At 60.3% G+C, this 26,065-nt stretch overlaps 4 protein-coding genes across 7 annotated transcripts; 1 reads left to right on the top strand and 3 right to left on the bottom strand.

Annotated features, from left to right (window-relative positions):
* Positions 1-292: 292 nt before the first annotated feature.
* LOC113422379 (uncharacterized) lies at positions 293-4,363 on the bottom strand. Its single transcript, XM_087942351.1, has 3 exons — positions 4,307-4,363; positions 3,859-3,904; positions 293-3,548 (listed from the first exon to the last, which is right to left on the bottom strand). The coding sequence occupies exon 3, from the start codon at positions 3,296-3,298 to the stop codon at positions 293-295; it is 3,006 nt and encodes a 1,001-aa protein (XP_087798477.1). The 5' UTR covers positions 3,299-3,548; positions 3,859-3,904; positions 4,307-4,363.
* Positions 4,364-6,719: 2,356 nt separating this feature from the next.
* Positions 6,720-15,279, bottom strand: CLCN7 (Cl-/H+ antiporter 7). The gene is given in 26 exon segments (XM_026683241.2): positions 6,720-6,946; positions 7,078-7,158; positions 7,319-7,338; positions 7,341-7,494; positions 7,663-7,722; positions 8,030-8,162; positions 8,260-8,345; positions 8,647-8,774; positions 9,140-9,191; positions 9,416-9,585; positions 9,853-9,946; positions 10,198-10,336; positions 10,438-10,498; positions 10,853-10,907; positions 11,218-11,334; positions 11,435-11,499; positions 11,657-11,750; positions 11,898-11,981; positions 12,273-12,335; positions 12,586-12,666; positions 12,751-12,860; positions 13,054-13,186; positions 13,655-13,720; positions 13,885-13,956; positions 14,038-14,109; positions 15,116-15,279. Coding segments are annotated over 26 exon segments (2,376 nt in total). The 5' UTR covers positions 15,215-15,279; the 3' UTR covers positions 6,720-6,859.
* Positions 15,280-15,910: 631 nt separating this feature from the next.
* On the bottom strand, positions 15,911-20,643 carry PTX4 (pentraxin 4). The gene is made up of 3 exons (XM_026683280.2): positions 20,335-20,643; positions 17,593-18,346; positions 15,911-17,052 (listed from the first exon to the last, which is right to left on the bottom strand). Exons 1-3 carry the CDS (start codon positions 20,488-20,490, stop codon positions 16,412-16,414), a joined length of 1,551 nt encoding a protein of 516 aa, XP_026539065.2. The 5' UTR covers positions 20,491-20,643; the 3' UTR covers positions 15,911-16,411.
* Positions 20,644-20,968: 325 nt separating this feature from the next.
* On the top strand, positions 20,969-25,612 carry BFAR (bifunctional apoptosis regulator). Of its 4 annotated transcripts, none has more exons than XM_026683256.2 (9): positions 20,969-21,111; positions 21,647-21,779; positions 22,223-22,530; positions 23,020-23,221; positions 23,637-23,806; positions 24,075-24,219; positions 24,340-24,513; positions 24,635-24,837; positions 24,975-25,612. In XM_026683256.2, exons 3-9 carry the CDS (start codon positions 22,283-22,285, stop codon positions 25,165-25,167), a joined length of 1,335 nt encoding a protein of 444 aa, XP_026539041.1. In that variant the 5' UTR covers positions 20,969-21,111; positions 21,647-21,779; positions 22,223-22,282; the 3' UTR covers positions 25,168-25,612. The 4 variants fall into 4 exon arrangements, with proteins under 4 accessions (XP_026539041.1, XP_087798484.1, XP_087798482.1 ...); XM_087942358.1 differs by having other exon boundaries at positions 21,035-21,111; positions 23,020-23,089; XM_087942356.1 differs by having other exon boundaries at positions 21,038-21,160.
* Positions 25,613-26,065: the final 453 nt, after the last annotated feature.

Raw genomic sequence — 26,065 nt, 5'->3', positions numbered from 1 at the left:
CGCGGATGTCCCCGCCCTGCTGCGCGAGACGCTCCGCCCTGAAGTGGGCTCCGAAGTGAGGGCAGGTCGAGCTTCGCGGTGCCGCGCTGCGCAAACGCACGAAAAGGGACTGTTGGTTCTCCGTGCGCATGCGTTCCCGCCCCGTTGCCCCGGAGTCGGCCACGCAGGGCCGCCTTTGCCTGTCGCTCGTGGCTGGCCGGGAAGCGGCGGAGCCCGCGGGAGCCCGGAGGCCTAATTCCGGCCGAGGACCCCAGACCGCCGCGCGCCCGGAAGACACCCCCAGACTCGGCTGTCAAGCAAACGGTTTAATGGCCCCCGGCGCGGCCTCCCCTGGGCGGCCCTGTCCAGCGCCTCGCCGTCGCCTGTCCGGCCGCCTCTGCGGGCCGCCTCTGCGGGGCTTCCCGGGCCGGCGCTCCAGGCGGGCCACCTGCGGCACCCGGCCGCCGCTCATGTCCAGGATGCGCTGCGGCAGCGCCCAGCACACCGTCTTGACGGCGGCCCCGCGGCGCTCCGGGGCCGGGCAGGCGTAGCAGAAGGGTCGGGCCGGCGGTGGCCCCCGTCGCTTCCCCGCGCCCGTCTCCACGCGGAGGCTCAGCCCGGCCCTCTGCCGCGGCCGCAGCGCCGCCTCCAGCCGCTTCTGCAAGCGCAGGTGGAGCTTCTCCCGGGCCAGGTCCAGCTGGAGGAAGAGGCTGGCCCGCGTGGGGGCGCGTCCCGCCGGCTCCCCGCCGCCCGCAGGCCCACCGAGAGGGCGAGGGCCTCGCCGCGGGGCGCTCCTTCCCGGCCCTTCCGGCCGGTCCGGCCTTCCTTGAGCGCCACCGCTTCTTTTCCGTCCGTCTGGCCGCTGCTCTGGACTCCGGCGTCGCTTGCGCGGGCGGGGGAATCTCTGCGCGCTCCTGGCTCGCTCCGCTGCGGCTCTTTGTCCCTCGGCCTCGGCTGTCCCGCCCGGCTCTGCGAGCGCGTCCCCCTCCCTCGCTCCCTTCTCCGGGGACCGGGAGCGAGCCCTGTAATGCATCGTTGCTTCCAGCCCCGCCTGGCCCTCGCCGCCTTTTCTGCTTCCCGTGTCGGGGCCGGCGGCGTAGCGCAGCCTGCCTTCCAGCTCTGCCGCTCGGTCCGCATCTCTTGGCCTTCCTGTCGCTGCGCCTTTCTTGGGGGTCTCGGAGGGAGCCCGGTAGCAGATGGTCCCCTCCAGCTCTCCCTCTTCGTCGCCGTCTCTTTGGCCAGGCCCCTCTTCGGGGGACGGTGGGAGAGCTCTGTAGTGCATCGTTGCCTCCAGCTCCGCCTGTTGAGGCTCCCCTTTTCTGCTTCCAGTCCCTGCTCTTGTCTGGGGGGGCGTGGACGCGTAGTGCATGGTCCCTTCCAGCTCTCCCTGCCTGCCTGCATCCCGTCTGCTTGGCCCCCTTTCCAGGGAGAGTGGGAGAGCCCTGTAGGGCAGCGGGCCTTCCGGCTCTTCCTGCTGGCCCCCACCTTTCTTGCCTCCTGCCTCTTTCGCAGCTGCCTTCTCTCCTTCCTCGAGGGGAGCCGGGAGACCTGTAGAGCAAGGCCGGTCTTGTAGCTCCTGTACGTTTGCTGCAGCTCTGAGAAGCGTCCTGGTTTTCCCATCCCCTGCGGCTTCTGGCTTGGTGCTGGGACTGCCTTTGCCAGCAGCTCCCTGGCTCTCAGGACAAGGCCTGGCAAGAGCCACTTCACCCGGAGCTTCGGTTTCCACACGTTCCTGGGCGGGGGCATCTCTGAGAGGCCTTGCCAGGGACCGGGAAGGGGCTCCTCTGGCCGGTTTGGAAGGAGCGCCGGGAGCCAAGCAGCTCTGCTTCCAGTGGTCTGTGAACTGGACCTCCTGGGGCTCTTCTGCAGGAGCCAGGCAGGCTCTGTGGGGGGCCTGGAGCCGTGGGGGCTTTGGAATCAGGAGGATTTGCCCTGACTCAGCCCCCCCGGGGGACGAGGCCCCCTTCCTGGGAGACTTCAGGACCAGGATGGGAATGGGGGGCTTCTGAGGGACTCCCTGGGCGGGCTTTGACAGGCCCCGGGTAGCCTTTTCCGTGGGTCTTGAGTGCGGGGTGGGGATTCCCCAGGTGAAGACCATGTATTTGTGGCTGATGTTGAAATCAATGATGCAGAGCGCCTCCTGGGCCATGAAGGCCAGCGAGAGGGGCCTTGAGATTTTGTTGCCAAAACGGATTGGCTTCGGCAGAGGCTTTACAGACAGGATGTTGAAGGTGCGGAGGGAGTCCTCCACCATTTCAGGAAAGGCTTCCTTCTGGATTTCCACCATTTTCACTGTTAAATGGAAAAGCAGCTTCCGGAGTTTTTCTGGCTCCACTGAGAAAAGAACGCAATTTCTTTGACTTCTCTGGGAATCTCTTGGTTTAAGGGCCAGCTCCTCGGGAGCAGGGAAGGAGCCCACTTTTCTGATTTCTTCTGGGTTTGCTTTGTGAAAAAGATAGTGCCCTTTGGCTCCTGGAGGTTCCTGCAAAGATTTCGTGTAGAAGGCCATGGCGTTTCTCGGGAGGAAGGCAGGGCGCGCTGATGCTTCAGCCTCCCTTGGGATTAGTAAAACATTTTGCATCGTTTTTTTAAGATCCTCACGGAAGGATTTTTTCCCCACGGATTGAAACCGGTTCACAGAGTTGATGACCACAGTGGGAACTCCACACCGTCTCTGAACCATTTTCTTCTTGATGTGAAATTCCAAGAAGTTTCTCCTTTTCTCGTCCATTGCTTTTAGAACAGCTGGGACTTCCTCTGAGTCCCTGGGAGGCAGGCCGTCCACAGGGTCTGCAGTGACCTTGAAGGGCTGAGTGGGCTCTTCCTCTTTTTCAGAGGAAGGTTTGGGGGAGGATTTCTCTGTGGTTTTCTCTGCAAGTTCCTCCTGCTGCTCCTTCACCCTGAAGTCAAGGCACTGGATGGCCATTTGATCCAGCAAGGGGAAGGGCGAAGGTCTCTCTCCCGCTGCCTCTTTATCCCTGACTCTCAAGCTGGGAAGGGAGCCGGGGGCTGTGGGGGCTGGCAGGGGCCCCATGCGGATTTCAAGAGATTTCTCCACCAAAATGACCTGATCCTCCTTTTCAAAAGTGGAGCTCTCGACAATGTTTATTTGTGCAACAGACATCTGCGGGGCTCCCTTAATTTCAGGATGACTCTCCGGAAGCAGTGGTGCGCCTTTTATTTCAGGAAGTCTTTCTGGGAATAAAGGGATAAATGATGGCCCATGTTGTTTTCTTTTCTTCAGAAAATAAAGATCTTCTGAATCCGAGGAAGAAGAATCAGAGCTGCTGGCTTCGGAAGCCTCAGAGGAATCGTGCATTGTCCGAGAAGCATCTGTAGCCACATGACAGCGCAAGTTCAAGTGTTTTAGGAGCGGCAAGCAGGAGGAGGAGCCGGAGGGGGAGGAAGAGGAGGAGGAGGAGGAGTGCTTTGGCAGAATCGCAGTGCTCCGTAACAAAGGAGGTAGACAGGGGAGGTACTTTTGGTATAAGTTCTCATCTTGACACACGCTTTGTGGAGTTTGGTGTGGATCATAAGGATGTCTGTGCACCTGACAAGGCAGCTCATAACTGTAGAAATAAAGAAAAAAGCAGAGAAAAAAGTGTTTCCACTTCCAGATGACCCCATTTATAAAAAAAATAACCACTGCACTTCTTCACCATGCCCATCCCTGCCCTTTTGGGAATTCTCCGGACCTTAATTTGCCTGGAGAACCTGTTACGACTGTTTTAGGATGCCCAGATAGGTGAGCCCCACTGAGCCTTCCCCAGCAACACAAGGGGCCCAGCCAGCTCCTCACAGCCTTGAGTGGCCTCCACAAAGGAGTTTTTCTGCCATTATGGAGAGGGCAGAAAGTGCATTGGCAGAGATTTCACCTACCTTTCAAAATCAGATGCTAGTTGCCTCCCACAAATGCAGCTGGAGTCTAGAACAGAAAAAAGGATATATTTGTTATTTATTTTTAATCGACTTATAGAAAGCATTTTTAAAACATCCATCAAGCTGCCTTGACTATCTTACTATTGAAAAGAAAAACCTGACAAGGGATCTCTTTGAACAGTGGAGAAGGAAGAGAATCGATGCTGCCTTTGGAAAGTCTTAAACCTGAGTTCTACAACTGCAAGAGGCCTCCTAGGTCAGCAAGAGGGGAGCCTTCCTGCTGAAGCTTGAAAAGGCAGGGCGGGCTCGGATTGAAACTTCATGGGGGGAGAGGTGCCACCGGCTCCCATTCACAGCGCAAACAGCCACCATTCCTGGTGAACTTGGAGATCTAATGCCACTGGGGCCAGCGGTAGTCCAGGGAAAGATGAGGTTGGAATAAACATACGTTTTGCTTGTGTGGCTGGAAAGTCTTTCTCTTCTTCGCACTCTGCTTCAGGCTGTAATGGGGAAAAATGTTACTGGGTTTCAAGTTTTCTCATGGTGAAGATGCATTCTGGCCTCCCAAAGGCACGAGGTGAATCGTAGCAAACTTAATAAAAGGTTAAGTTGGTCCCTTCCGGTTTGGGGAACCATGGGCAGCTCGCCTGCTTCAGCACGAGGGTGGAGGACTCTCTCAGGCTCAGCAGGGCACCAACGTCCAGGTTGCTTCTGCTGCCCATAGGGTGCCATCTGCCAGCTCTGGGGAGGGCTTGGCCGAGTTGGCACCTGCACTCTGGAGGGATCCCTACAACGGTCTCTTTGGGGCCACCTTGACCTGCCAGGACTCCTCTGAGCAAAGGGAGGGGGAGTTGATTTCTGCTTCCAATTTCCTTCCCTGGACAGACACGTGTAACGTGTTTTGAATGGAGATGATTTATATGGTTTGGATTTGTTATCAAATGTTGTTTTATTGTAAACCATGGTGACTTGTCCTTGTATGGGACAGTCCATCGTTTCAGAAAAACCAGGATGCTTTGGGTCAACTTGGGCGTATCTAGGCCAACGACCTGCCCCCGGACAAGCCCTCCCTCTGAAATACAGCCAGTCCCAGATAGATCCATAGAAAATTAAGGACAAGGTGGTTCAGGGTCACCTGTTTTAACGCCACCCTTCCAATGCTTGAAGGACACATTCTGTACCACTGAAAGATGACCCCTCCATATTCAGAGGCAGTCTACCCCATCGGCTTCCCAAGCCTCTTGCCGGCAATTGCAGACAGGAAGCTGGATATGGTGGGTGCCCACTTTGACCCTGCAAAGCGGGGTCAACTCCGCTCAACACTCATGCCCCCCTTTCCAAAGCCCACCCCCGCAAGTGGGAGTTTGTACTTCTGGCTGATCTCCCTGCTTCCCCAGGACCCTCTGCAAACCTAGACTCTCCACCTGCCACAACGGGGGGAGGAGGGGCGGGCGGCTTCAGAGCCGTGTTCAGACGGGGCTCAGCTCATGCAGAAAAGCCCTGGGGGAAAAAGGCTCATGGGTGCCTTTGGTCAGCCAAGCTCCGGGCTGGTGGGTGTGTTATGCAAGCTGCCCAGGACTGCATCAGAGAACGCAATACGCAAAGCCATCTCTTTACCAAGGGGGGAGGAGAGCTGGGCTGCGCTGCTTGGCTGTCTGTAGCGACAGGCTGCCTGAGCTGGGCTTGCCACCTGGCCAGGCAGGAGGAGCTCCAGATTTCGAAGGCCAACCAGAACAGCAGCAGGACTGCCCCAGCCAGGGGGAACCCCCAGGTCGTCTCCGAGATCCAGCAGAAGCCTTGCGAACACAACAGGTGCTGGAATTGGGGCAGCAGGTTTCCCTCTGGGCAGGAGCCAGCAGGGTCATCTCTTCCATCCGCTTCCCGAGCAGTCCGGCTCCGGAGGGAGGGTCCCCCGCTGAGGTCCTTCTGCAGCACCAGGGACCCGAGCACCAAGACCGCATAGCCAGACCTCATGGCCCGTCCGGCAAGCTGCACCCACTTGCCATCTCTTCACCTGTGGGGTGTCCAGTGCACCAGTCAGGAGGGAGGGGCCCAGGCTGCTGCCTAATGGAGCGTCACAATAGGTCCCCTGTGGGTGCAGTTGCTAAGAGACCTGGCTTTGGTGCTGGGAAACTGCTGCTTGGCGGGGTGGGGGGGAATGAATGGAGGTTCCCACATCCAACTTCTACACCATTTTTGTTCCGGCTCCATTTCTTGTGCCGCAGCCCCTCTTCGCTCTGTGGGTGGCACAGCCAGGGCAATCAGGACCAAGAGCAGAAGGGAGAAAAACCTAATTCGTTTTTATTTCAGCACAAAAAAAGGACTTTTGAGGTACAGCTGCGCGTGCTGTAGAAGACAGCAAAGCTTCGAGGCCTCGCAGTGCAGAAGAAAGGATAAAACCAAAGTCTCGGGAAAAGGGCTGCTGGTCGGCCCAACTGACGAAGAAGCCCCCCTCCTCCAACTTAACACCCTCTGGATGTTTTGGGGAGGGGCAGCAGTGAAGGGGGGGCACAAGGCCAGCCTTGCTTGGTCCGTTTCAACCAGAGAGAGAAAAGCAGGGAAAGAGCCCTCTGGTGACACACCTCCCCACCCAGGCCAAGCCCCCCTCCTTGCTGGAGGGGAGGGAGCTGAAGGAGGCGGGCTCTGGGCCTGCTTGGCATGGTGCCTGCCTGAGGAGGGCTTGGAAGGCACAGGCGGTGAGGGGAGGGCCAAGGGAAATGTGCCGAGAGCCGTGAAGGCGTGAGAGAGACACACAAAAGCCATGCCAAGCCCAGGTTGCAGCAGGTCTGCCTGCCGTCGCTACTCTCTGGGCCCCACCAGGTCTCTCGGAGGAGCCTGCAGCAGCCCCCACCCCGCGCAGAGCAGTGAAGAGGGCCATGGGGAGGCGGGCGCAGCCAGGGGTGTAGCTGGGAGCAGGAGCCCCCGATGGGACCTCTGTGCCGGTACCCCGCAAGGGAAGAGCCGGAGGCTCCGGCACACGAATCTGAGCAGCCCAGCAAAGTCAGGTCTTGGCCAAGAGCATCTCCTCAATGCCCTTCTTCCCCAGCCGGTAGCGAGCCAAGTCCTTCCGCGTGACCAGCCCCACCACCTGCAAGGCAAGACGGGTGCACCCGCTCAGGCTGGGCAAGCAGCCCCAGCCCCCCATCAGCTGGAGGAGCCCCTCCCTGCAAGAGACACCCCCTTCTTCCCACCCCCTAAGGACCAGAGCAGGGGCCCTACCTGGTTCTGATTGTCCACGACCACCAGGTGGCGCAAGCCCAGGGCTCGGAAGAGCTTGAACACCCTCGGGAGAGAGGCCTCCTGCAAGGGGAAGGCAGGCCAGTCAGGCGGAGGGTGGGCGCCCCAGGTGAGCGCACTGCCCCTGCAGCAGGTGGGCCAGCTTGGGCCCAGGAGCGAGGAGGCACCCCTGCAGCTGCCTGGCCTGGCCGCTAGGGAAGTGTGTCCCCCCCGGGGCCCCCACCTGCGGCACACAGTAGGGCGAGGATTCATGAACTCGGTCAGGTCCACCATGCACTCCCGCTCGTCCTGGGAGACGTGGATGGACTGGATGGGGGGAAAGCGGGGGTAGGCGTCCCGGAAGTCCTTCAGCTTCAGCCGCCGCTGCCGCAGAGACAGGCTGGCCCGCTCCACAAAGACCTGCCGTGAGACAGGGAGCGTCGTGGGGCAGCCCACTTGGCCCAGGCCACAGGGAGCGGACCGGCTCCCCTGCGGCCAACGGTGGCCTTGAGCAGCCCAGCTCAAGGTCTGGCTCTGCCCCAGCCGCCCGGCCTTCCCCACCGCTGCCCCCAGCCAGCGCACACCAACCTTGTGCTTCAGGAGCACGATCAGCTGAGAGCGCAGGATCAGGCCCCGCAGGCCCATCGCCTGCAACGAGAGAGGCTCTCCTGGGTCGCTCCCCTGCAACAGTGGGAGGCCCAGTGGAGAGAGGAGGGGCCCCCCTTCAGCAGACGCCAGGTGGCACTGGGGGCTCAGTGTCTCCCTGTCTGCCCCTGCAACGCCACCCTGACCCCCCTGCGGTCTCTCGCCCCAAAGGCTGCTTGGGGCTGAAGTGTCCAGGAGGCCCTTTGCAGGGGAACACCCCCCGGGAGCAACAGAGACCTGAGCCTGTCACAGCAACCGCGACTCCCTGGGGCTTCAGGGAGGGCCCCAGGCCATGCGGACACTTGCCTACCTGCTGGCTGCCAGGGCTGCTCTCCACCACGGGGAAGCCATTGTGGTTGGAAGCCGTGTCGCTGAGGATGTCCACGACGGTCCCCACTTTCTCGCTCTGCCGCAGGCAGGTGACCGGGGTGCTCATCACCTGGCTGTAGGGAGGGGAGCCCAGGCTCAGGCTGGGCCCAGGGCAGCCCTGGGGGCACAAGCGGGAGAGGCGATTGGCCCCTTCCCGACCCCTCAACTTACGTGGCCGTGAATGAGTGTGAAGTGACCGGGGCCTCCCAGTGCAAGAAGGGGACACTCTGGAGCTGGATGTGCATGTCATACAAGCCCTGGAATGGGGAGAAGGGGTTGAAGATGGGCGAGAGAGACCCTGAGGCCACCAGGGGGGAGGGCCTGGCAGACGAACTTTCCGGAACAATTTGTTTGGCGGCAGGAGGACAGTCCTGCCAGACGGATGCTGGAAAGTCTGTGCCGGCAGCCAGGAGGGAAAACTGAGTCACCGAAGGCCCCGTCTGGCCTGAGTCACGCCAAGGTGGCCTCGAGGGTGGTGCCCTCCCAGCCGCCACGGGCATAAAAGGCTTCTGGGCCTCTCGACCTCCCGCCGGAGCCCTCTAGGGTGCAGCCTCTCACCTCCGCAAAGAAGTCCCCCACAATCTTGGCAGTCATCAGGACCAGCATGATGGGGAAGCCGTAAGTGACATTGCCCGTGGCCTCCATCATGATCACAGTCAAGCTCAGCGTCATCCTCACGATCCCCCTGGAACAAGAGACCCCCGCTGGCACGTCTCCTTCCTTCCCGCCCCACCACCAGGAGGAGGCGCTGCTGCCTCCTCAGACACGACGGCCATATTGGCCACCAGGAACCCAAATAGCCAGGAAGGCTCCACCGTGTCCAAAGCCCTTTTCCCACCCAACTGCATCCAGCGGTCGGCCCAGCCAGAGCGGCCAGATTGACCCTCCCCAGCCTGGCTCTGCTCCTGCCAAAGGGGCCAAGCTCGCCCCCACCCCACCATGCACACACATGCACATCAGAACTGGACTCTGCTGAAGCACAGCCTGCCCCCACCACCGGTTCCCCCCACCATGGAGGCCTTGGAAATGGGCCCAAGGCTTCCGTACTCACCCAGCTGTGCTGCGGCTCCCATCAGCGCATACTTCCCTGGGTCAGCCCTGATCTGGAAGCCAGAGAGGAAGCAGGTAGTAGGGCAGATGGGGCTCCCCCTTACCCCACGAGCCCCCATAGTACAGGGGAGGGGGAGGAACTGACCCCAGGATCAGGACCAAGTGGCCCAGACACGCATCCTGGGCTCCAGCCAGCCCCTGCAATGACACTCGCCTCTTGGACCCCCAGGCCCTCCCTCAAGATTCTCCCGGTGGGGGGGGGGAGCCCCGGACTCACGAAACTGTGGGGGATGTAGGACAAGGAAATGCCGAAGAGGCGGCCCCAGGCAGCCCCGATCAGTAGGGAAGGGATGAAGACGCCGGCGGACACCGTCAGCCCATAGGTCCAGCAGGCCAGGAAGAAATACACCAGGGTGAACAAGCCCAAGGTCATGGGGTCGTAAGTGCCTGGAGGGGGGCAACAGAAGACCCTCACTCCTCTCCCCCCCCCCAAGAGAAGCGGGGGGGTGGGGTGGATGAGCTGGGCCCTGGCACAACCCTGAGGGCTGCTCCACGGCAGAAGACCAAGGAGACCCCGCCGAGTAGTTTGGTTCTGCTTAGCAGCCCCGTGGCTGGCAAGTTGCCGCTCAAGGTACCCCTGCAGCCACAGAGGCAGCTCCCAGGTGAGCCCTGCTGAGCCCCATCCCTGCGGGTGCGGCAGCAGAGGCAGCTGACCTGGCGGGTCATGGAAGAGGCGGACCACACTCTTCTCGGGGGTGTTGAAGAAGGCAGCCGCCATGGAGTTGTACTGCCCATCGGGGCAAAAGAGCTGGTGAAAAGGAAACGGGGAGAAAGAGGAGAAGCTCGTCGCACAAGCACCCTATTCGGGGGGAGCCTCAGAACCGAAGGAGATGCATGGAGCCCCTGGCCAGTCCGGCAGCACCTGCCCCCCTTGCCCCCCCCCCCCGTGCTTGAAACTCTGCTCTGCTTGCTGTTGGCCCACCTGTTGAGCCCAAGCCTGGGCCCCTTCAGCAACAGGGCTCCTCCCAGCTCAATGCCTCCCACCCAGCGACCCCCTACCTGCAGCGGGTAGGCCATGCTGTTGTCCTGGAGAGGCTGGCAGTCTGTAGAACTGTAGATGAGGACAAAGGCAATCGCCGCCGTCACGGCCCCCACCAGCACAGCCTCAATCACCTGCAGGCACGGGCGGTGGATGTACCTGGGGAACCGAGGGGCCAAGGCGCAGGTGAGGCGGAGGCTGGGTGGAACAGGGCAGCCCCCGAGAGGCCAGAATCGGGCTGAGCCCCGCCAGGACCTCACCTGATCCGGAACATCGTCAGCCAGTAGTTCAGAGCATTGAACATGGCACCAAGGATCCCCCCTGCAACCGGAGGGAGTCAGAGGTGGGGTCAGGAAAGGGGCACCGCAAGGGCCCTGGCGCTCGGCCTCGAGGGCACACACGCACCACTGCAGAGTCTGGGGAGCCCGGGGTCCCCTCGGCCTCTCTCGCTTTCCTCCCGGCTGAACCCACATCACATGGAGGGGGGCTCAGCCACGCAGGAGAGGAAAAAAGGGCGCCCCAACAAACGGTCGGCGTATTTGCTGGGTACGCCACCGGCTGTCAAGGGAGACACAGCCGCAGCACGGGGGGCCCTTCCCCAAAGGGCCGCTGGTGCCTGGTGCTCAAGCCGTGGATGCACCCAAGCCCCTTCTCCAGGCCAAAAGGGTTTCTTACCCAACACGCCAATGAAGATGAAGATGGGGATTTCTTGGAACGTGTACCCCATTTTCTGAAAAGGAACAGAGGCGTAGGAATGCCGGGGAGTCCGTCCAAGAACCCAGCAGCTTCCTGGCACTGCCCTCCCCTCAGTGTAGGACCCTCCGCCCAGCCATCCATCTGATGCCCACCTGGGGGCAGTAGCAACTGCCCGGCCTTCCCCAGTGAAACTCGGGGGCTCTGCCACTCGCTCCGTTCCTCAAACACCCGCCCCACCCCCCAGCACTGCCCTCTGGACACCTCGTCCCCTAGAGGAAAGGGAGACCAGGCAGCTCCAGCTGGGTGGCAAAGGGGACCCGGGAATGACTGGGTGGGGGGCCCACCTCGGAATCGAACCTGCCGAAGTTGATGAGGCCGGGGCTGGAGAGGTCCAGGGGGTTGCCCTTGTAGACGCTGAGAATGGAGTTGAGGGTGAAGGTGGAGATCATGGAGGCAAAGAACTGCAGGGGGAGAGAGAGAGAAGAGGAGAGGAAGGGGCAGCAGCAAGGCCCTCGGGGGGGGTCCCGAGGCGCTGCGCGTGCTCCCCTCCCCGGCACTTACAATCCGCCAGGTCAGGAACTGGTTCCAAAAGGAAGCGCCTTCTTCCAAGCTGAATAGGACCCCCCCTGTGGAGGAGGGGAGGGGACCTGGGTGAGCAGGCAGCCGTTCCCCAGGGCCCCCGCGGCCCTCACCCTGCCCAGCTCTGCTCTTCCTAGGCATCGGGAGGGGGGCCCCATCTTTGACAAAGAGAGGCTCGGGGAGGGGAGAAGGAAGGGGCTTTACCAACAGGGGCCCCAAAGGCAGCTGAGACGCCGGCGGCAGCTCCGGCCGAGACAAAATCCCGCTTTTCCGTATCCCTCCGGAAATACTCAAAGATCTGCAGGCCGACAAAAGGAGGAGCCTGTGTGCAGGCAGGACACGCCTGGCCTCTCCTGCCCAAGGAAACTCCCAGGTGCCACCCCCAGGCTGGCTTCTTCGGCCCAGATCCCACCCTGATCTCACGGGAGGGAGGGGGGCTACTGACCCTGAAGTCCCTCTTCAAGGAAGTGGAGCGCCCTTGAGAAACGCCAGCTGCGATGACAGCCCCCGAGTGGATCATCGGCCCTTCCTGGAAGCAGAGCGCAGAGGGGCCAGAGAGGCTTTGGGACAAGTGGGGGTGGGCCCTGGGCGGGGGAAGGGTCTCCCCAGTTGGGGACAGCCATCCTCACTTGCTCCTCCGCCTGGCATCCATCCCGCTCCCCCTTCCCTTGTGGGGCTGCTTGGCCCGAAGGCAGGCCCCGTCCATCCAGTGCCACAGCTAAGCCAGGGCTGTTGGGGGAGGGGGCAGGAAAGCTGTTTCCCAGAACCCCCTTGCATCAAATTGGTAGGGCAGCTGCCCCCCCCCCCCCTCCTCCTTTACCTTCCCCACTGCCAGGCCTCCAACCACGGAGAAGATCACGCCACAGACTTTAACCACCAGGGTCTGCCAGGGGAGCACACAGGAGGCCATGGGTCAGGGGGTTGCCAGACTCCACCATAACCTCCCAGGCCCCCAAGGGCCCTTGCCAGAAGCATTTCTGCACCCCAAAAGGGACGCTCCTCCCTGACTTGCTGCTGCCTGGCAGCTGAAGCCCCCAAGTCAGAAGCCACGCCACACGACAACCCCCGCCCTCAAAGCCTGTACGGCCCTTGTGAAGAAGAACCACAACGCAACACCACCCCAGGCGCCTGACCTTCAGCCGGACCACGTGGGGGATCTTGACTCCATTCAGGTAGCACTTGATCTGGGGGATTCCACTGCCGGCGGCCACGGGCTGCAGAGGAGGCAAAGCGCTTGGTCACGGCAGCCCAACAGCCATCACGGAGGGAGGCCGCGCCCAAGCCTAGCCCAGCCTCACCTCCACAAACGCCACAATGAGGGAACCGGCCATCACGAAGCCTGCGTTCACAGTGGCCCAGAGGAGCAGGGAGAAGGAGAGGCGTCCAGACTCGGTGAATTTGTCAATATCTGGGCAAAAATAGGCTGAAAGGAAAAGAAGAAAAGAAAAACCCCGTTTCCTAGTTTGGCACCCACGTTTACAGGCCTGGGGGAGAGGACGGGAACACCCCGGAATGCCAATGCCAAGCAGAGCTGAATTGCCCCGCAGCACCCCTTGGTGGGGGGGCGACCTTCCCCCTCCCCCCGGCCCCCTCAAGGATACTGCCCTTCACCAGCTTGTACTTGACCCCTGCTAAGGTCTCCACCATGATGTCAATGAAGCAGGCAACCAGGCCGGTCAGAATGCCGATCATGGCACAGATGAACCAGCGCTGAATTTCCACTGTTCGGAAGGCCTGTATAGAGAGGAGGGGGTGATCAGAGCCCAGCCCCCCCTTTTCTCAGGCTTTGATGTTTGCTGCACTGTGGCCCAGAAGGCAGCATGGCAACTGGCAAAGCAAGGTTCTGGACCTGACCTGCAAGCCCTTAATGTGGACTCCCCCTTGTTCTATGCGGGTGGGCTCCCCACCCCCCACCCCCTCTGCACCCTCCCTCATTCCTGGCAGAGCTGATGAAAACCAGCCTTCAAAGCTACCTTTGGCTGCCAGATGCCCCTTTCCAGGCTCGGCCCCAGGAACAGCTGAGAATACCATTGGGAAGCCAGGGAGCATCGCCCCCCTCAAAGGGAGGGTGGGAGGACCCCAGAGCCGCGGCTGCAGCAGGGAGAGTGCCTGCTGGTTTCCCTTGAGGTTCCTCGGCTGCACCAGGTCCAAGAAAAGCGTCCAAGGGTTTGCCCCAGAGAAGAGAGGCCCAAGGGCACTCACCGTGTGGTTAATGCTCTTCTCCTCTTCCAAGAAGAGCTGGTTCTCACAGTTGTCATAGTCCAAGCTCTGCAGGGGGCCAAAAGATGGAGAACCCCTTCAGGGGAAGCGGGCACCCCCAGCCCAGCTGCAAAGTGCCAGCTTTGCCTCCGGCTCACTGGGAGAAGGGCTCCCTTTCCACACTGACCCCAGCCCCGCACGGGGCCCTTCCCGGGAATAACAGGGGCACTCACTTCGTACTTGAGGGAGAGAAGCTTGTTGTTGTGCGGAATCTCACTGGGGAGGGACCGAGGGGCCTCCGTTTCCTACAAGGAACCAAAATTCCATCAAGACCCCTGGATTTAGCCCCATTCCGCTGCACACCTCCCACCAGGCGGCTTGCTCACCGTGCTCTCCTGGTCCCCAAGATCCACGTTGCTCAGGCGCCCAAATCGCGAGGAAGATGAAGACGGGCTCAGCTGCAGAGGCAAAACACATCCGCCTTGTTTGAGCTGCCCAGCTCCCTTTGGGGCAGGAAGGATCTGGGGCAAACACACTTTATCCCCGGGAAGCCCAACAGCTCCGCAGGCAGCGGGGCTGTTTTAGCAACAATTATTAAGTTTCCCTTTTCAGCCCTGAGCTTGTGAGGCAATGAAAAGCCTCATTCTGCTGCCCTGGGGCCGGAGGGCAGAGGGGGAAACAGAAGAGGAAGGAAGAGCAGAAAAGTCACGGGGAAAGTCACGGGAAAGGGATTCACAAAGCCAACACAGGCCTGTCGCCCAATCAGGCAGTGCTTGGGGGCATCGGGATCGGGTTCCTGGGGAGCCTCTGTGTCACTCTCGGGGATGGGGGTGGGTGGGGAGGGGGTGGGTGGCCTGCTTTGGCTGTGACTGAAGGATGCAAGAGAGGCAGATTGAAATGTGTTGAGTTTAGAGCAATATTGTAGGCCATGGAGAGACCGTTTCCTGTAAACTGTTGTGTGTTGGTAGGATCAACAGAAACTGCCCAGAGATTGCCACAAAGCTGATGGGCAAAGGGCTGTCTGTGTGAGCCCCTCCAGAAACAAGGCCTCACCCAAGAGAGCGGCACAAAGGGAACGGCCGGGATCCGATGCGCCGTCTGGCTGGGCCAGGCAACAGGCCTGGGAGGGCTTCCAGGAGCGCCCACAGGGAGGGTCCCAGGCCGTCGCCCCCTCAGCCTGCTCAGCGCCGCTTTCTCACGCCGTCAACTTCCAGCCGCACCGGCGCTTCCCCTCGCCTGGAGCCCAGAGCTCAGTTCCCCCGCAAGAGGCCACCCACTTTGGATGCCGGGGCTTGGAGGTCGGCTGTCTCTTTAACAAGGGAGCCCGTAGGAAAGGCCTTCTGCACATGCTCAGGAACCTTAGGAAACGCGCCGGAAGGCGCGGGTCCCCAGCCGCCCGCCCAGCGGGCTCCTCCCCGTCCAGCGGTAGGCTTCTCCTGGCCACGGGGGCTCCGCCAGCCTCACCTGTCCGCCCGTGCCGTTCAGCAGCGGCGTAGTCTCGCCCCGGGCCTCGGCCTCGGCCTCCCGGCCGGACCACGACACCCGGGTCGCCACGTTCGCCATCGCCGCTCCGCAGGCCGGCCGACTGGAGAGCGAGGCAGGCAGCGGCGATCATGTGACCTGCCGCAGCTGGCGAGACACGTGATGCGCCCGCCCCGGAGCATCACGGGGGATGGAGTCCCTGTGGCCCCGGCATCAGCCAGGCCAGCCTCGCGCCCTGCAGCCGCTTGCGAGCCAGCGCCCGGCCGGGCCGCCCCTCCGGCGGCTCGCAGCTGGGGAGGCACCGTCTCTGCAAGGGGAGGGGAGCGTGTCCGCGGGTCAGGCGCTGCTTGCTCACGGCCACGCCGCACCGGCCTTTCCCAGGCACGGGGCTGGGCTGGGGGCCCGGGGGAGCCGCCTCTCCTTTCCTTTCCCCACGGGAGGCTACCGGAGCTTTTGCCAGGGAGAGGAGGATACCACCCGGGTTCCCTCGGGCCCGCCCGCCCGGTGCCGCCCTGAGCGGACGGGGAGCACTGCGATGCCTCTTTCGCGGCGGTGGGTTTTGCCGGGGGAACGAGCTGGGACGTTGCGAGGAATGAACCTTTTGGAAGGACCCGATGGACGGAGGGCCCAGGAGCACCTGGAGGAGACGCTCGCCAGCTGCAGACCCCTCCGACGAGCTAAGGTTGCTGGCAGGGCTGATCCCGGGTTTCCAGCATTCAATCTTAAACTCCACCCCAATTTTTCACTTCTCCGAGGGAAAGAGTGGAATGGCCAAGGTCTTGAATAAATATTTATTGTTTCAAATCAAAACCATGAAATTAATCTATTTTCTCCAATGCATTACACAAGCTAAGCAAGGCAGGCAGCCAGAATTGGCTTTGGAAATGTAAAAAGGAATCCTCATCTTGGGGGAAACTAATGTACTTTACCAACAAAGCCCACCATCTTTTTTTAAAAAGAATTTTATCATGAAAATGGCACGTGAGAAAATTTTTTTTTTGGTCAACCCTCTCTCAGGCCAGAAGGAAGAATCTGGAACACCAGGCAGAGTAATGATGAGCAGGTCCCTTCCCCTGCACAAATATCCCGGAAATCGGCAGCACCAACCCTGTTTTGGGGCTAGAGTAGATTCTTTTAAGGGAGGACTAGAGCAGCTTTGGGGTTTCAGCAGGTTTGGCAGGGTCCCTTCTCTGGAAAAAATCCAGCCAAGCTCATTCGGGGGAGGCGGGGATGGCGAGCAGCCTCCGGGGTGTGTGTGTGTGTGTGTGTGTGTGTGCGTCACAGGCAGTGCTCAAGGCAGGTGCAGTCCACCTTCCGCACAGAACCACTGAGCATGGAGACATTGGCCAAGGTGAGCACCGTTCCGTGGGGCAGGCCTTCTCCAAGGGCGATGCTGGAGACCTCCCCCGGCAGCAACGCTCGGCCCCACATGGCAAAGCCCGCCAGGAGCCCCACAAATGATTCAGATGAGTCAAACCCCCCGCCAAGAGTGTCTTGCTCCTGGCCAAGGAGGAGCGACCCTTGGGGCGGAATCTCGTAGCCCTTCCGAAAGTTGGAGCCCAGGGAGGCCAGCCTTCGGTCCAGGTAGAACCAGTAGCGCCCCTGGATGGAGGACCAGATGATGCAGGCGTGGTGCCACCTGCCGTCCAAGACGGCCCCCACCGGCAGCTCCCGAAAAGCGGGGTCTCCAATCACGAAATGGAGGGAGTTGCGGGGGGCAGCGTCCCTGCCGTGGAGCACCAGCTTGTTGTCGTTCTCCTCCGTGGCATAAGACAGGATGGTGCCCAGGTAAGGGGCACTGGTCCTCACCCAGCTGCAGAGGCTCAGCTCCAGCAAGCTCGTCTGCAGGCCGGGCTGGAAGGCTGCGAAGTTCTCGGTGGAGGCATTGGGGAAGACCAGCATGGAGTCCACGTTGCACCCTGCAGGGAAGAGAGAGCGGTGGGGCAGCTCCCAGGAAAGACCCAGGGGCTCGTATGGGCAGACAGGTGCCTCGTGCCTGAACTACGGAGGCTGGAAATAACTGGGCGAGTCTGGGGAGCAGCCCAGACCAAAAGTGTCGAGGGGCTCACAGCCAGTTGCAGCACTGGCCCACCCCAGCTTGGGGCTCCAGTTTGGAATTTTGCATCGAGGTGGTGATAGTTACACTGAAGATTTCTAGTCTAAAGCGTGCAGGTCACTCGGGGTCCAGACAATGTTTAAAGTCAGTACAGCAGATAAAATGCAAAAGCCAAGTACAAAGCATCTCCAAGTTCAACCCAGGTGGAAGCAAGCAAGGGCAGCAGCTTCCAAAGTCTCTCCAAAAGGAAAGCCCAACCCCACCTGCGGAACCAACCTGCCTCCTGAGACAGGGAGCTGAAGGGTGGCCTCCAGCACGTTTTAAGGCCGAGAAGGGCCACTGCCTTGGCGCTTAAGGAGCCTGGCAGCATTCATGCATCAGCACATCCTCCCTCTCTACCTACTTGTCCCTGGCTTCCGAGGCCCTCCTGGAGGCTTCTGCTCTGCCGGTCCAGGAGGCTGTTCTGTGAGGGTCTGCTGCTCAGGTGAAGAGGCCGGGCCTGGATCCACCTGCAGGGGAGAAGCCGCCTGGCCCAGAAGGGAGCCCCTCTGCAGCGCTGCTGGGCTCTCGGCCGGGACCTCCAGGTGGCCCCCCGGCTGGCGATGCTTGGCACGCAGCTTCTTCAAGGTGGGGCTCTGCCCTCCAGCTGCCTCCGATGCTTTCTCTGGCCCGGAGCCACGGGCTGCGCTCCGAGGACTGGGCAGCTCCTCCTTCTGCTTAAGGCTCTTCAGCTTCCGCTCGATGCTGCCCAGCTTGCTTCCCTGGCGGCGGAGGGCATCCTGCAGGCTCTGCAGTATCTTCTGCAGGCTCTGCTGGTGGGCAGCCACGTCCCGGAAGTCCTCCCGGTGGCTCTCAAGCTCCTGGGTGAGGTTGGACAGGCGGCTCTCCAGGTGCTTTTGCCGCGTATCCTGCCAGGCCCCTTCCAGCGCTCGGATCCTCACTGCTTGCTTCTTGCTGTTCCTCTCCAGCTTCTTCACCCAAGTCTGCAAGCGATGCAGCTCCTCCTGGGTGGAAGCCCGGGACCCGTTGGCCACCAGCTGCAGGCTCTCCTGCTTCTGTAGCAACCTGTCCATCTTGGTGTGGAGGCTGTGAGAAAGATTGTAGTTCTCTGCCGTCTCCTGAAGGCGCATCAGGGTGACCTCCTGAAACTGTCGGAACTGGGAAAGAGGAGCGCGGTCAGGCCCCTCAAAGCGGAGGGGAGGGCCAGGAGAGCAGCATCGGGAAAGGGGTGGGGGCAAGACAAGCGGGACCCTCTCTTTCCCTGGGAAGGACACGGGCATGGCGGGTTATGAAGCACCAGGAGCCTTGAGGGGCCCTTCATGCGGTGTTCCTGGCATCCCTGCGACCAACGCCCAGGACCAAAGGTCCCCTTTTCCTGCCTGGCTTGGCAGCCTCACCCTAGGGCACCCCAGAGCACTAAAAACATGCACTTCTGAATGCGTCCAGAGGTGGGACTAAGACTATGGCTTCAAGTGCTGCTCAAGATGCCCTCTGCGAGCAAAGCAAAACAGGGTCCCAAAACAGGAACAAAACGGGGGCGGGGGGGGGGGAGCATTTCCCTCCCAATATGTGCCAATGGTGTTGAACTTATATAGAAAGTGTTCGTGAAGTGTTTAGATGTTTCACTGCACAAGGACACCGGCCAGCGGCCAGATTTTTGGACCAAAATACAGGATTATATTTTTCCACCAGCTTCCTTGGAGCTACTGAGTAATCTCAACTATATTTAGGAAGTGATATTTTTACAATAACAAGTACAATTATTTATAGCGCTAACTGTAAATGGTTGACGAGTGTAACTATTAACAATTGGTGTGCTTATTTTGCTATTTTGGGTGACAACTATTTCACTGTTTTACACTTTTGAGATGTCCTGAGCTTGTTTTCTTGTCTTCTGAAATGCTCAGGCTATTTGTGGCAATCTGTATTAATTTATCCACTCTGGCTACTCTCCCTCAGCCAGCTCTTCTAAATGTGGATCACTATTCCTCTTACCCGTAGCTCTCATGGGGAGTGGACACTCTGGCTGTGCTTGATGGGAGTTGCAGTACAAGACTCTGGAGGCCCAGGCTAGCAAGAAAGCCCAGGAAAGGCTTTCACAAAATAACTTTATCTTTAAATCCATTGAAAATGCAGAAATATATTTTACTGGGCCATTATCTGCAACTATCTGTGGCTAATCTTAGCCTAAAATGGCCTCTGGCAAAACCTGAACCGCTTAAATATCACAACACCAGCTGTTGCCACTAACTTTTGCAGTGAAACATGACCTGAGGAGCTGGGTGGGTTGGAGCAGGGAGGGAGGGAGCCACCATGGGGTGTGGGCTTTTGAGCATCCCCTAGCCCTCCCAGGCTGCAGAGGCCAAAGAACCCAAGGGAACAAGGATTGGCAACCTGCCCCCCCACACACACACACATTATTGCCTGTTGGGACCTGTAAAATCCAGGCCTTTTCTGAGCTGCGTCTGCTTCTTTTATTTTTCCTGAAACGGCTCCATCACTTTATTTATCCTTGTCATCTCCAGGCTGCCTTTTCCCCTCTGCCCCCGCCCTTCCTCTCTATCTGGAATCAACGCCCCCCCCATGTTGGGGCTCAAGAACAGAAGCAGCCTCCTAAAGGGACTCGGTGGGTGGCTTATTTGTTGCAAGTTAAAGAAAGGAAAGCTTGGATAGCAGAGTAAGTACCACATTGATCCAACTCGGATCAAAGCTGGCAGCCGAGTTCAGCAGTGCCTCCTTTTCCTGCTCCCGAGTCCATTATTCTGCCCGATTTTACTGGCCTTTTGTGCAGGTGATCTACTTGAAAGCGTCTCCTGGAAAAGGAGCTTCGCCGAGAGAGCAGGGAGCCCCGGGATGAGCCGCTGTCTTTTTTTCAGGAGATCAAAGCAAAGTCTAAAGAAGGAGAAGGACCGGGAGACCAGCCCTGCAGACCGGGCACCGCGTCCGCCCCCTGGGCTGGGGGAAAGGGGATGAGGCTGCCCGGCCCGTCCGCATTTTGGGGCCAGAAGCGGAGTAAAGGCGGGGGGCTTCCCCGTGGACTCCCGTCGGGGCAGGAAAAAGGATCTCGTTGCCCGCCGCCCCTGCCCTCACCAGCGCCCGCTCCGAGCCCGGACAGGGACGGGAAGGAGGGAGCGGAGCGGCTCACCTGGGCTTCCAGGCGCCGGAGCCTCTCGAAGAGGGGCCGCCTCGGCTCGGCCGCCCCCGGAGACTGCAGCAGGGCGCCCCGCAGACAGGCGGCCGCCAGGACCAGGGCTACGGGCACCACGCTCGCCGCCGCCGGCATCCCGAAGCCGCGGCGCATCCCCAAGAGACGAGCCTGCGCTGCCTGGCTGCCTGGCAGGAGCGCCTGGCTGCGCCCGGAATAGACCAGCCCCGTCGGGAGCCCGGAGCCCGCTTTAGCTCCGCCGCGGGAGGGAGGGAGGGAGGCGCCAGCCCAGCCCAGGACCAGGGCGGGAGGCCACGCGGTGCTGCGCCGCGCCGAGCCCGGTTGGGGGCGGGCAGGGCAGGCCGAACGAGTCAGTTCGGAGGGGCGGGGCACACCCCAACACAGGAGCCCCCAAGAAAGATCCCCGGGGCCGCAGGAGGCAGCTGTTCGCAGAGAGACCCGGCCCGGGAAAGCGGCGGTAAAACTCCTTTCCTTGCCGCCGGGCCGGGCGCCGCCTCGAACGACCCCCTGTGGGGCAGCCGCGGCCCTTCGGAGCCCGGACTACCTCGCAGGGCTGTTGGCAGCTCTTCCTCCCGCCCCACCCCCCAGCACCGCTGCTCAGGAATGAGCGGCAGGGGGCGCTGTGGCGGGTCTGCGTTCGGCAGAGCGCCCCCTCTCGCGCAGGCGCATTCCCGGTCCAGGAGTGAGACGGCGCGGACGGCACGCATGCGCGGCCGGAAGTGGCTGTCAGAGGGGGTCCGCGCGCCTCCCCCCACGGTGAGTGAGCGGCGCTGCGCCCCTCCCCCATCCCGGCTCGCATCCCCAGGTAGACTGCCCCTGCCTGCGGAGGCTCCCTCCGGCGCCCACCCCCCCTGCATCCCGGGGCGCCTCCCAGAGGTCTTGCGACGCGGAGGGGCTTCCCCGCCCTGCCAGGTGGAGGATCTGCTGCCCCGAGGCTGACCGGGCGGGTCCGGTCTGAGTGGCCGGGCGGAAGGGGCTGCAGGTGTGGGGAGAGGTAGACTGCCTCTGAAGCGGGAGGCTCGACGTGCCCGTGACTTCTTCGGTGAATAGCGAGGCGGTTGCCCTCGTTGCCCTCCGGGTTTGAAGGGTTACAATGCTCCAGCATGAACAAAACGGAGCTTTCGCTCCGCCTCGAGGACAGACCAGGGCAGCCCTTTGTGCCTTCCCTCCTCAAAGGCTGCCGAAGCGGCCACCCGAATATTCCCTCCCGTTCCAGGCGGGCCTGGGAGGGGAGAGCGGCGCTCCGAAAGGCACACGCGGTCTGGAGCTCCGCTTTCATTCCGCTTTCTAGGAGAAAGGTCCGTTTGGCTGCTCTCAACGGCGGCTGAGGACAAATAGCTGACTGCCGAGCGAGAGGAGCTCCTTTCAGAGGCTGATTTGCGCTGAAGTAGCAACAAAGGTGCCAGGTGTGTTCTTGACCACAGGTAAGGCACAGGAAGTTTGCACTTCAGTAAGAAAATTGCCACGTGTTTATTGATTTTCAGAATGGGATTTATTACAAAGCAACCCCACCTTTCCTTTACATGCTCGGGGTGTTAGCAATGTCCTCACTTTTTATCCTATTGTTTTATTTCAAATCAAATCACCTTTTGGACCCATTTAAAAATGCAGATGTGTATACGACACAGTACTACGGGGACATTGTTCATGTGCTATAAGACTTATGTTGCATTAATTAATAGTTGTCCATTTCTACCCCGAAGGAAGGCGAAACTGGTAATAGTCAGCATGTAAAATGAATCTCAATTGGCACAAATGATGGTCCTTATGCAGGGTTTATATCTAGAAGGCATTTCAGGAGCTGCTAAGATTTTCTCCCGGAGATTCCCCTGTGGAAACTAAAGGGGCCTCTTTTGCCCTCTTCCAGTTGCCCTCAGGGCTGGAGAATGTGAGGCTGGCCGTCTCTGGCAGCCACGGGGGAAAGGACATGGAGGAGGCGAGTCTTCCGTGGCCAGCAGAGAGGCTGGACACTCCAGGGATCAGCCGGCGGATCTCGGTCAGCGAGTTCTCTTGCCACTGCTGCTACGACATCCTCATCAACCCCACCACCTTGAACTGCGGGCACAGCTTCTGTCGGCACTGCCTGGCATTGTGGTGGATGTCTTCCAAGAGAAACGAATGTCCAGAGTGCCGGGAGAAGTGGGAAGGGTTCCCAAAGGTCAACATCCTCCTCAGGTGACCATTGCCCTGCCAGCTTCACCCTTCCCAGTTGCCGGCCTAGACCCAAGCAGTGGTCCCAAGGCATCCAGAGGCCGGCAGGTGGGGGGAGGCCGTCAGGCCCGAGGCTTGAAGGTGGGGCTTGCGTCTCTGCTCTGGCCAGGAGCCTCAGGGCGTCCCCAGCTGCACCTTTGGGCAAGTCAGGAGGGAGGGATTGAACGCCGTCCTTTGGCCTAGTTGCCTCTGCTCCTCTTAGCCGGGTGCGGCCTTGGCAAGGAGCCAGCCTGACATCGCATTGCTCCCTCCCAGGGCAGACGGGTCTTCCTTCCCCAACCCTCTGCAAGGATGGCTGGCAGGACCAGCAAGTGATTCCTGCTGGAGGGTTTGGGGAGGCCTGACGTGCCTCTCGCTGCAATGGAGAAGAGGCTGTTCCGGAAATGGACGAGCTGGCTCACCTGGAGGGGCCGCACGGCCACCAGTTGGCTCAAGCCCTTTCTCCCCTCCCAGGAATGCCGTGGAGAAGCTGTTCCCAGCCGCCATCGAGCAGCGCAAAGACAACATTCTGCAAAACCACGAGGTGACGCAAAGCCTGGCTGCTTTTCAGAAGTATGGGAGCGACCAGCCCACGGCAGCCCCCAGTGCCGGGAGGGTGAACCCACCTGGAGGTGGCTTTTTCTCCGGTGTCCTGACCGCATTGACCTGTGTGGCGGTACGGCTCCCCGAGGACATTTTTCACAAGCACTGACACACCTGGTGGGGGGGGGGTTGGCTTTACAGGGCCCCGTTTGAGCAGTGGCGCTGAGCAGGTTCCACCAGGGAGGCTGAGCTTCTGGTGGGGCTTTCTTACTACCTGCTTGGAAATGGCGGGAGCGGGGGCTTGGCTGCCTGCCCAGTTTCTAAGAGCTGTGCTGCCCTTTCTCTTTGGCACTCACGGAGTGAAGCTGAAGGGAGGGGACTGCGGCTGGCTGGCCTCTCAGGTGACCTTATCCCAGAGAACTGGCCACACGTGGCTTATTCTCCAGGCACAGATGACCAGCCTTTGAACATGATGCTTATTGTGGTCGCTTTAAGCACCCCCAGCCCCTCCCCAGCCCAGCCTCAGGTGCTCTCGGTTGGTCTCTTAGGTGGTTTTGCTGGGCTATCATTGGAGCAGCCGGGAGTCAGAGGACGGCCTGCTGGTCCGCAAGCCTGTGGCCAAATGGACCGCAGAGGAGGTGGCCCACTGGCTTGGGCAGCTGGGGCCTTGGACGTCCCTCTACAGGGAGAGGTTCCTGCAGGAGAGGGTGAATGGAAGGTGAGCCAGCGGGAGAGGGCGGGAGGATTCGAGCACAAAACCTGGCCTGTCATTCCCAGGGGATATGCAAACGGGGAGCAAGGCTTGTGGCCTGCGTGGGAGTCAGAGGCGCCTGGCTGCTGCCCGGCCAGGCCTTTCCGCTCCATTTAGGGCAGGCAGCTTCGCTTTGCTCGGTGGCTTCTTAAGGCAGTTTCCTGATGGAGACGTGGGGGCTTGACAGTGCTGGCGCCGAAAGCGGCTGCCCCAGCCTGAATGGTTCGTCTTGCAGGCTGCTTCTGACGCTGACCGACGAAGACCTCCGGCAGGCGCCTTACCAGGTGGAGAACGGCAGCCACCGAAAGGCCATCACTGTGGAACTCGAGCGGGTGAAGCTGCTGGGGGTGAAGCCGCCCCAAAACCTCTGGGAGTACAAAGTGAGTGGGTGCTGCGGGGGCTCAGGCGGGGCTCTTCCCTAGCAAGCCCCCTCGTGCCTGGGAGAGGCCGGCAGGGGGTGGAGCCAAGCCCTTCCGCCACAAAGGTCCCTTGCCTTGCAGGCGGTACAGCCCGGGCGCTCGCTGTTCCTGCTCTACGCCTTGAAGAGCTCCCCTCGGCTCGCCATGCTGTACTTGTACCTGTCAGATTACAGCGACACCTTCCTGCCCTTCATCCACACCGTCTGCCCCGTCTCGGAGGCCCAGGAGCTTGAAGACATGATTGCAAAGCTGCACGTAGGTCTGGAGTCCCGGGCAGTTTGGCCTTCGACGTGGGCAGCCCTGGTGCCCTGGCACTGCCGACGCCCTCCCAAGGGGTCACAGCCAGGCAGCTGGCGCTCATCTTCTGTCTCCGCAGGACCCCAAGGACCCGGTGTGGAAGCAGTGGCGGGAATTCCTGGTGAAGTTTGCTTTCCTGCCCTATCAGCTGCTGGCCGAGTTCGCTTGGGACTGGCTGGAGACCCACTACTGGACCTCCCGCTTCATCATTGTGAACGCCATGCTGCTCTCCGTGCTGGAGCTGTTCTCCTTCTGGAGGCTCTGGTCAAGGCGGGAGCTGAAGTGAGTCGGGGGGTGGGTGGGTGGGCTGGCCTGCACTGCAGGGACCCAGGATGTCGTTTGGGTGAACCGGAAGGCTGCCAAGCGCAGGCGCTGACCCTCTTCTCCCTCTCCCCCCTCTCCCCCTCCTCCTCCTTCAGGAGAATTCCCTACCGGATGTGGAGCCACTTCTGGAAAATGTCAACCCAGGGGTTCCTGATGGCCATTTTCTGGCCAGTTATCCCCCAGTTTGCCTGTAATTGCCTCTTTTACTGGGCTTTGTACTTCAACCCAATCATTAACATCGACCTTGTAGTGAAGGAAGTCCGCCGCCTGGAAACACAAGTCCTATGAGGTGGAGGAGGGCCCCGTCTGGATGCTGAGGGATCAGGGCCGCCTGCCTGTGCTTCTGAATTCAGCCCGTGCTCCGTCCATGGGTAGCCGGACGGTCTCGTTTTGCAGCTCTTTGCGGCCCCCCCTTTCTTTTCAGGAGGAAAAGGCACATTTTCCTCAGAGCAGAGAAGATGTAATCTTTGCATAATCCAAAATCTTGCTTTGAGCCAACTGAAGCCGAGGTTGTTGCAATCTCTTTGGAAAAGGACCCCTTGTGTGTAAGTAGGTGAATACTGGTTTCTCTGTGTGTCTAAATTCCCTCTGTGTTGCTTTGTGTTAAATCTCTAGTGAACCTTTATGTTAAATGTGATGTCTCTATAAATGAAATTTGACTCTGCATTTGTATTAATATGATCTTTAAATTTGCATAGAACATTTTTACAAATTAAATAATGTTTTCTAAAAATAGTGATGGTTGTTTTTTTTTGCCCAGTATTCCCTCCTTCCCTTTCTTGTTTGGATTGTGAGGCAGGCTGGGCTGAATAGCAGCAGGTGTCATGGCTGCCTGGTGCCTATCCATGGCCAGGCTGTGACGAAGGGAGTTGAACTTTGTGATGTTCCTGCAACCGGTTCTCCGCTCTGCCACCCTGGTGCTCCTGCTTTCTGTCCAGGGATGGAATGTGGGAGTGGCCAGGAGGGGGCCAAGGGGGCCAGAAGGGCCCCTCCCGACTTTCGTGGATTGTAAAGGAGGCGAGGAGAGATTTGGACTTTCAGACCTGCAAGAACCTGTTAATGCAGCTTTAGAGTCAAGTAGAAATAGCCCCCCAGGCCGTGTTTCCTCTCCAGTCCACTCGCGTGGCTGACGCCCGTCCTAGAAGTCCTAAGATTTCCCTCCCATCTCCTTTACAACCCCAAAGCT

Source organism: Notechis scutatus, chromosome 12 (assembly GCF_049901735.1).
Source record: "Notechis scutatus isolate UNSWTSFEM ecotype Mainland chromosome 12, rNotScu1.2, whole genome shotgun sequence".
Lineage (NCBI taxonomy): Eukaryota > Metazoa > Chordata > Lepidosauria > Squamata > Elapidae > Notechis > Notechis scutatus.
The sequence above is the reverse complement of the archived record's forward strand: the minus strand, read 5'-3'. Positions and strand labels throughout refer to the sequence as shown.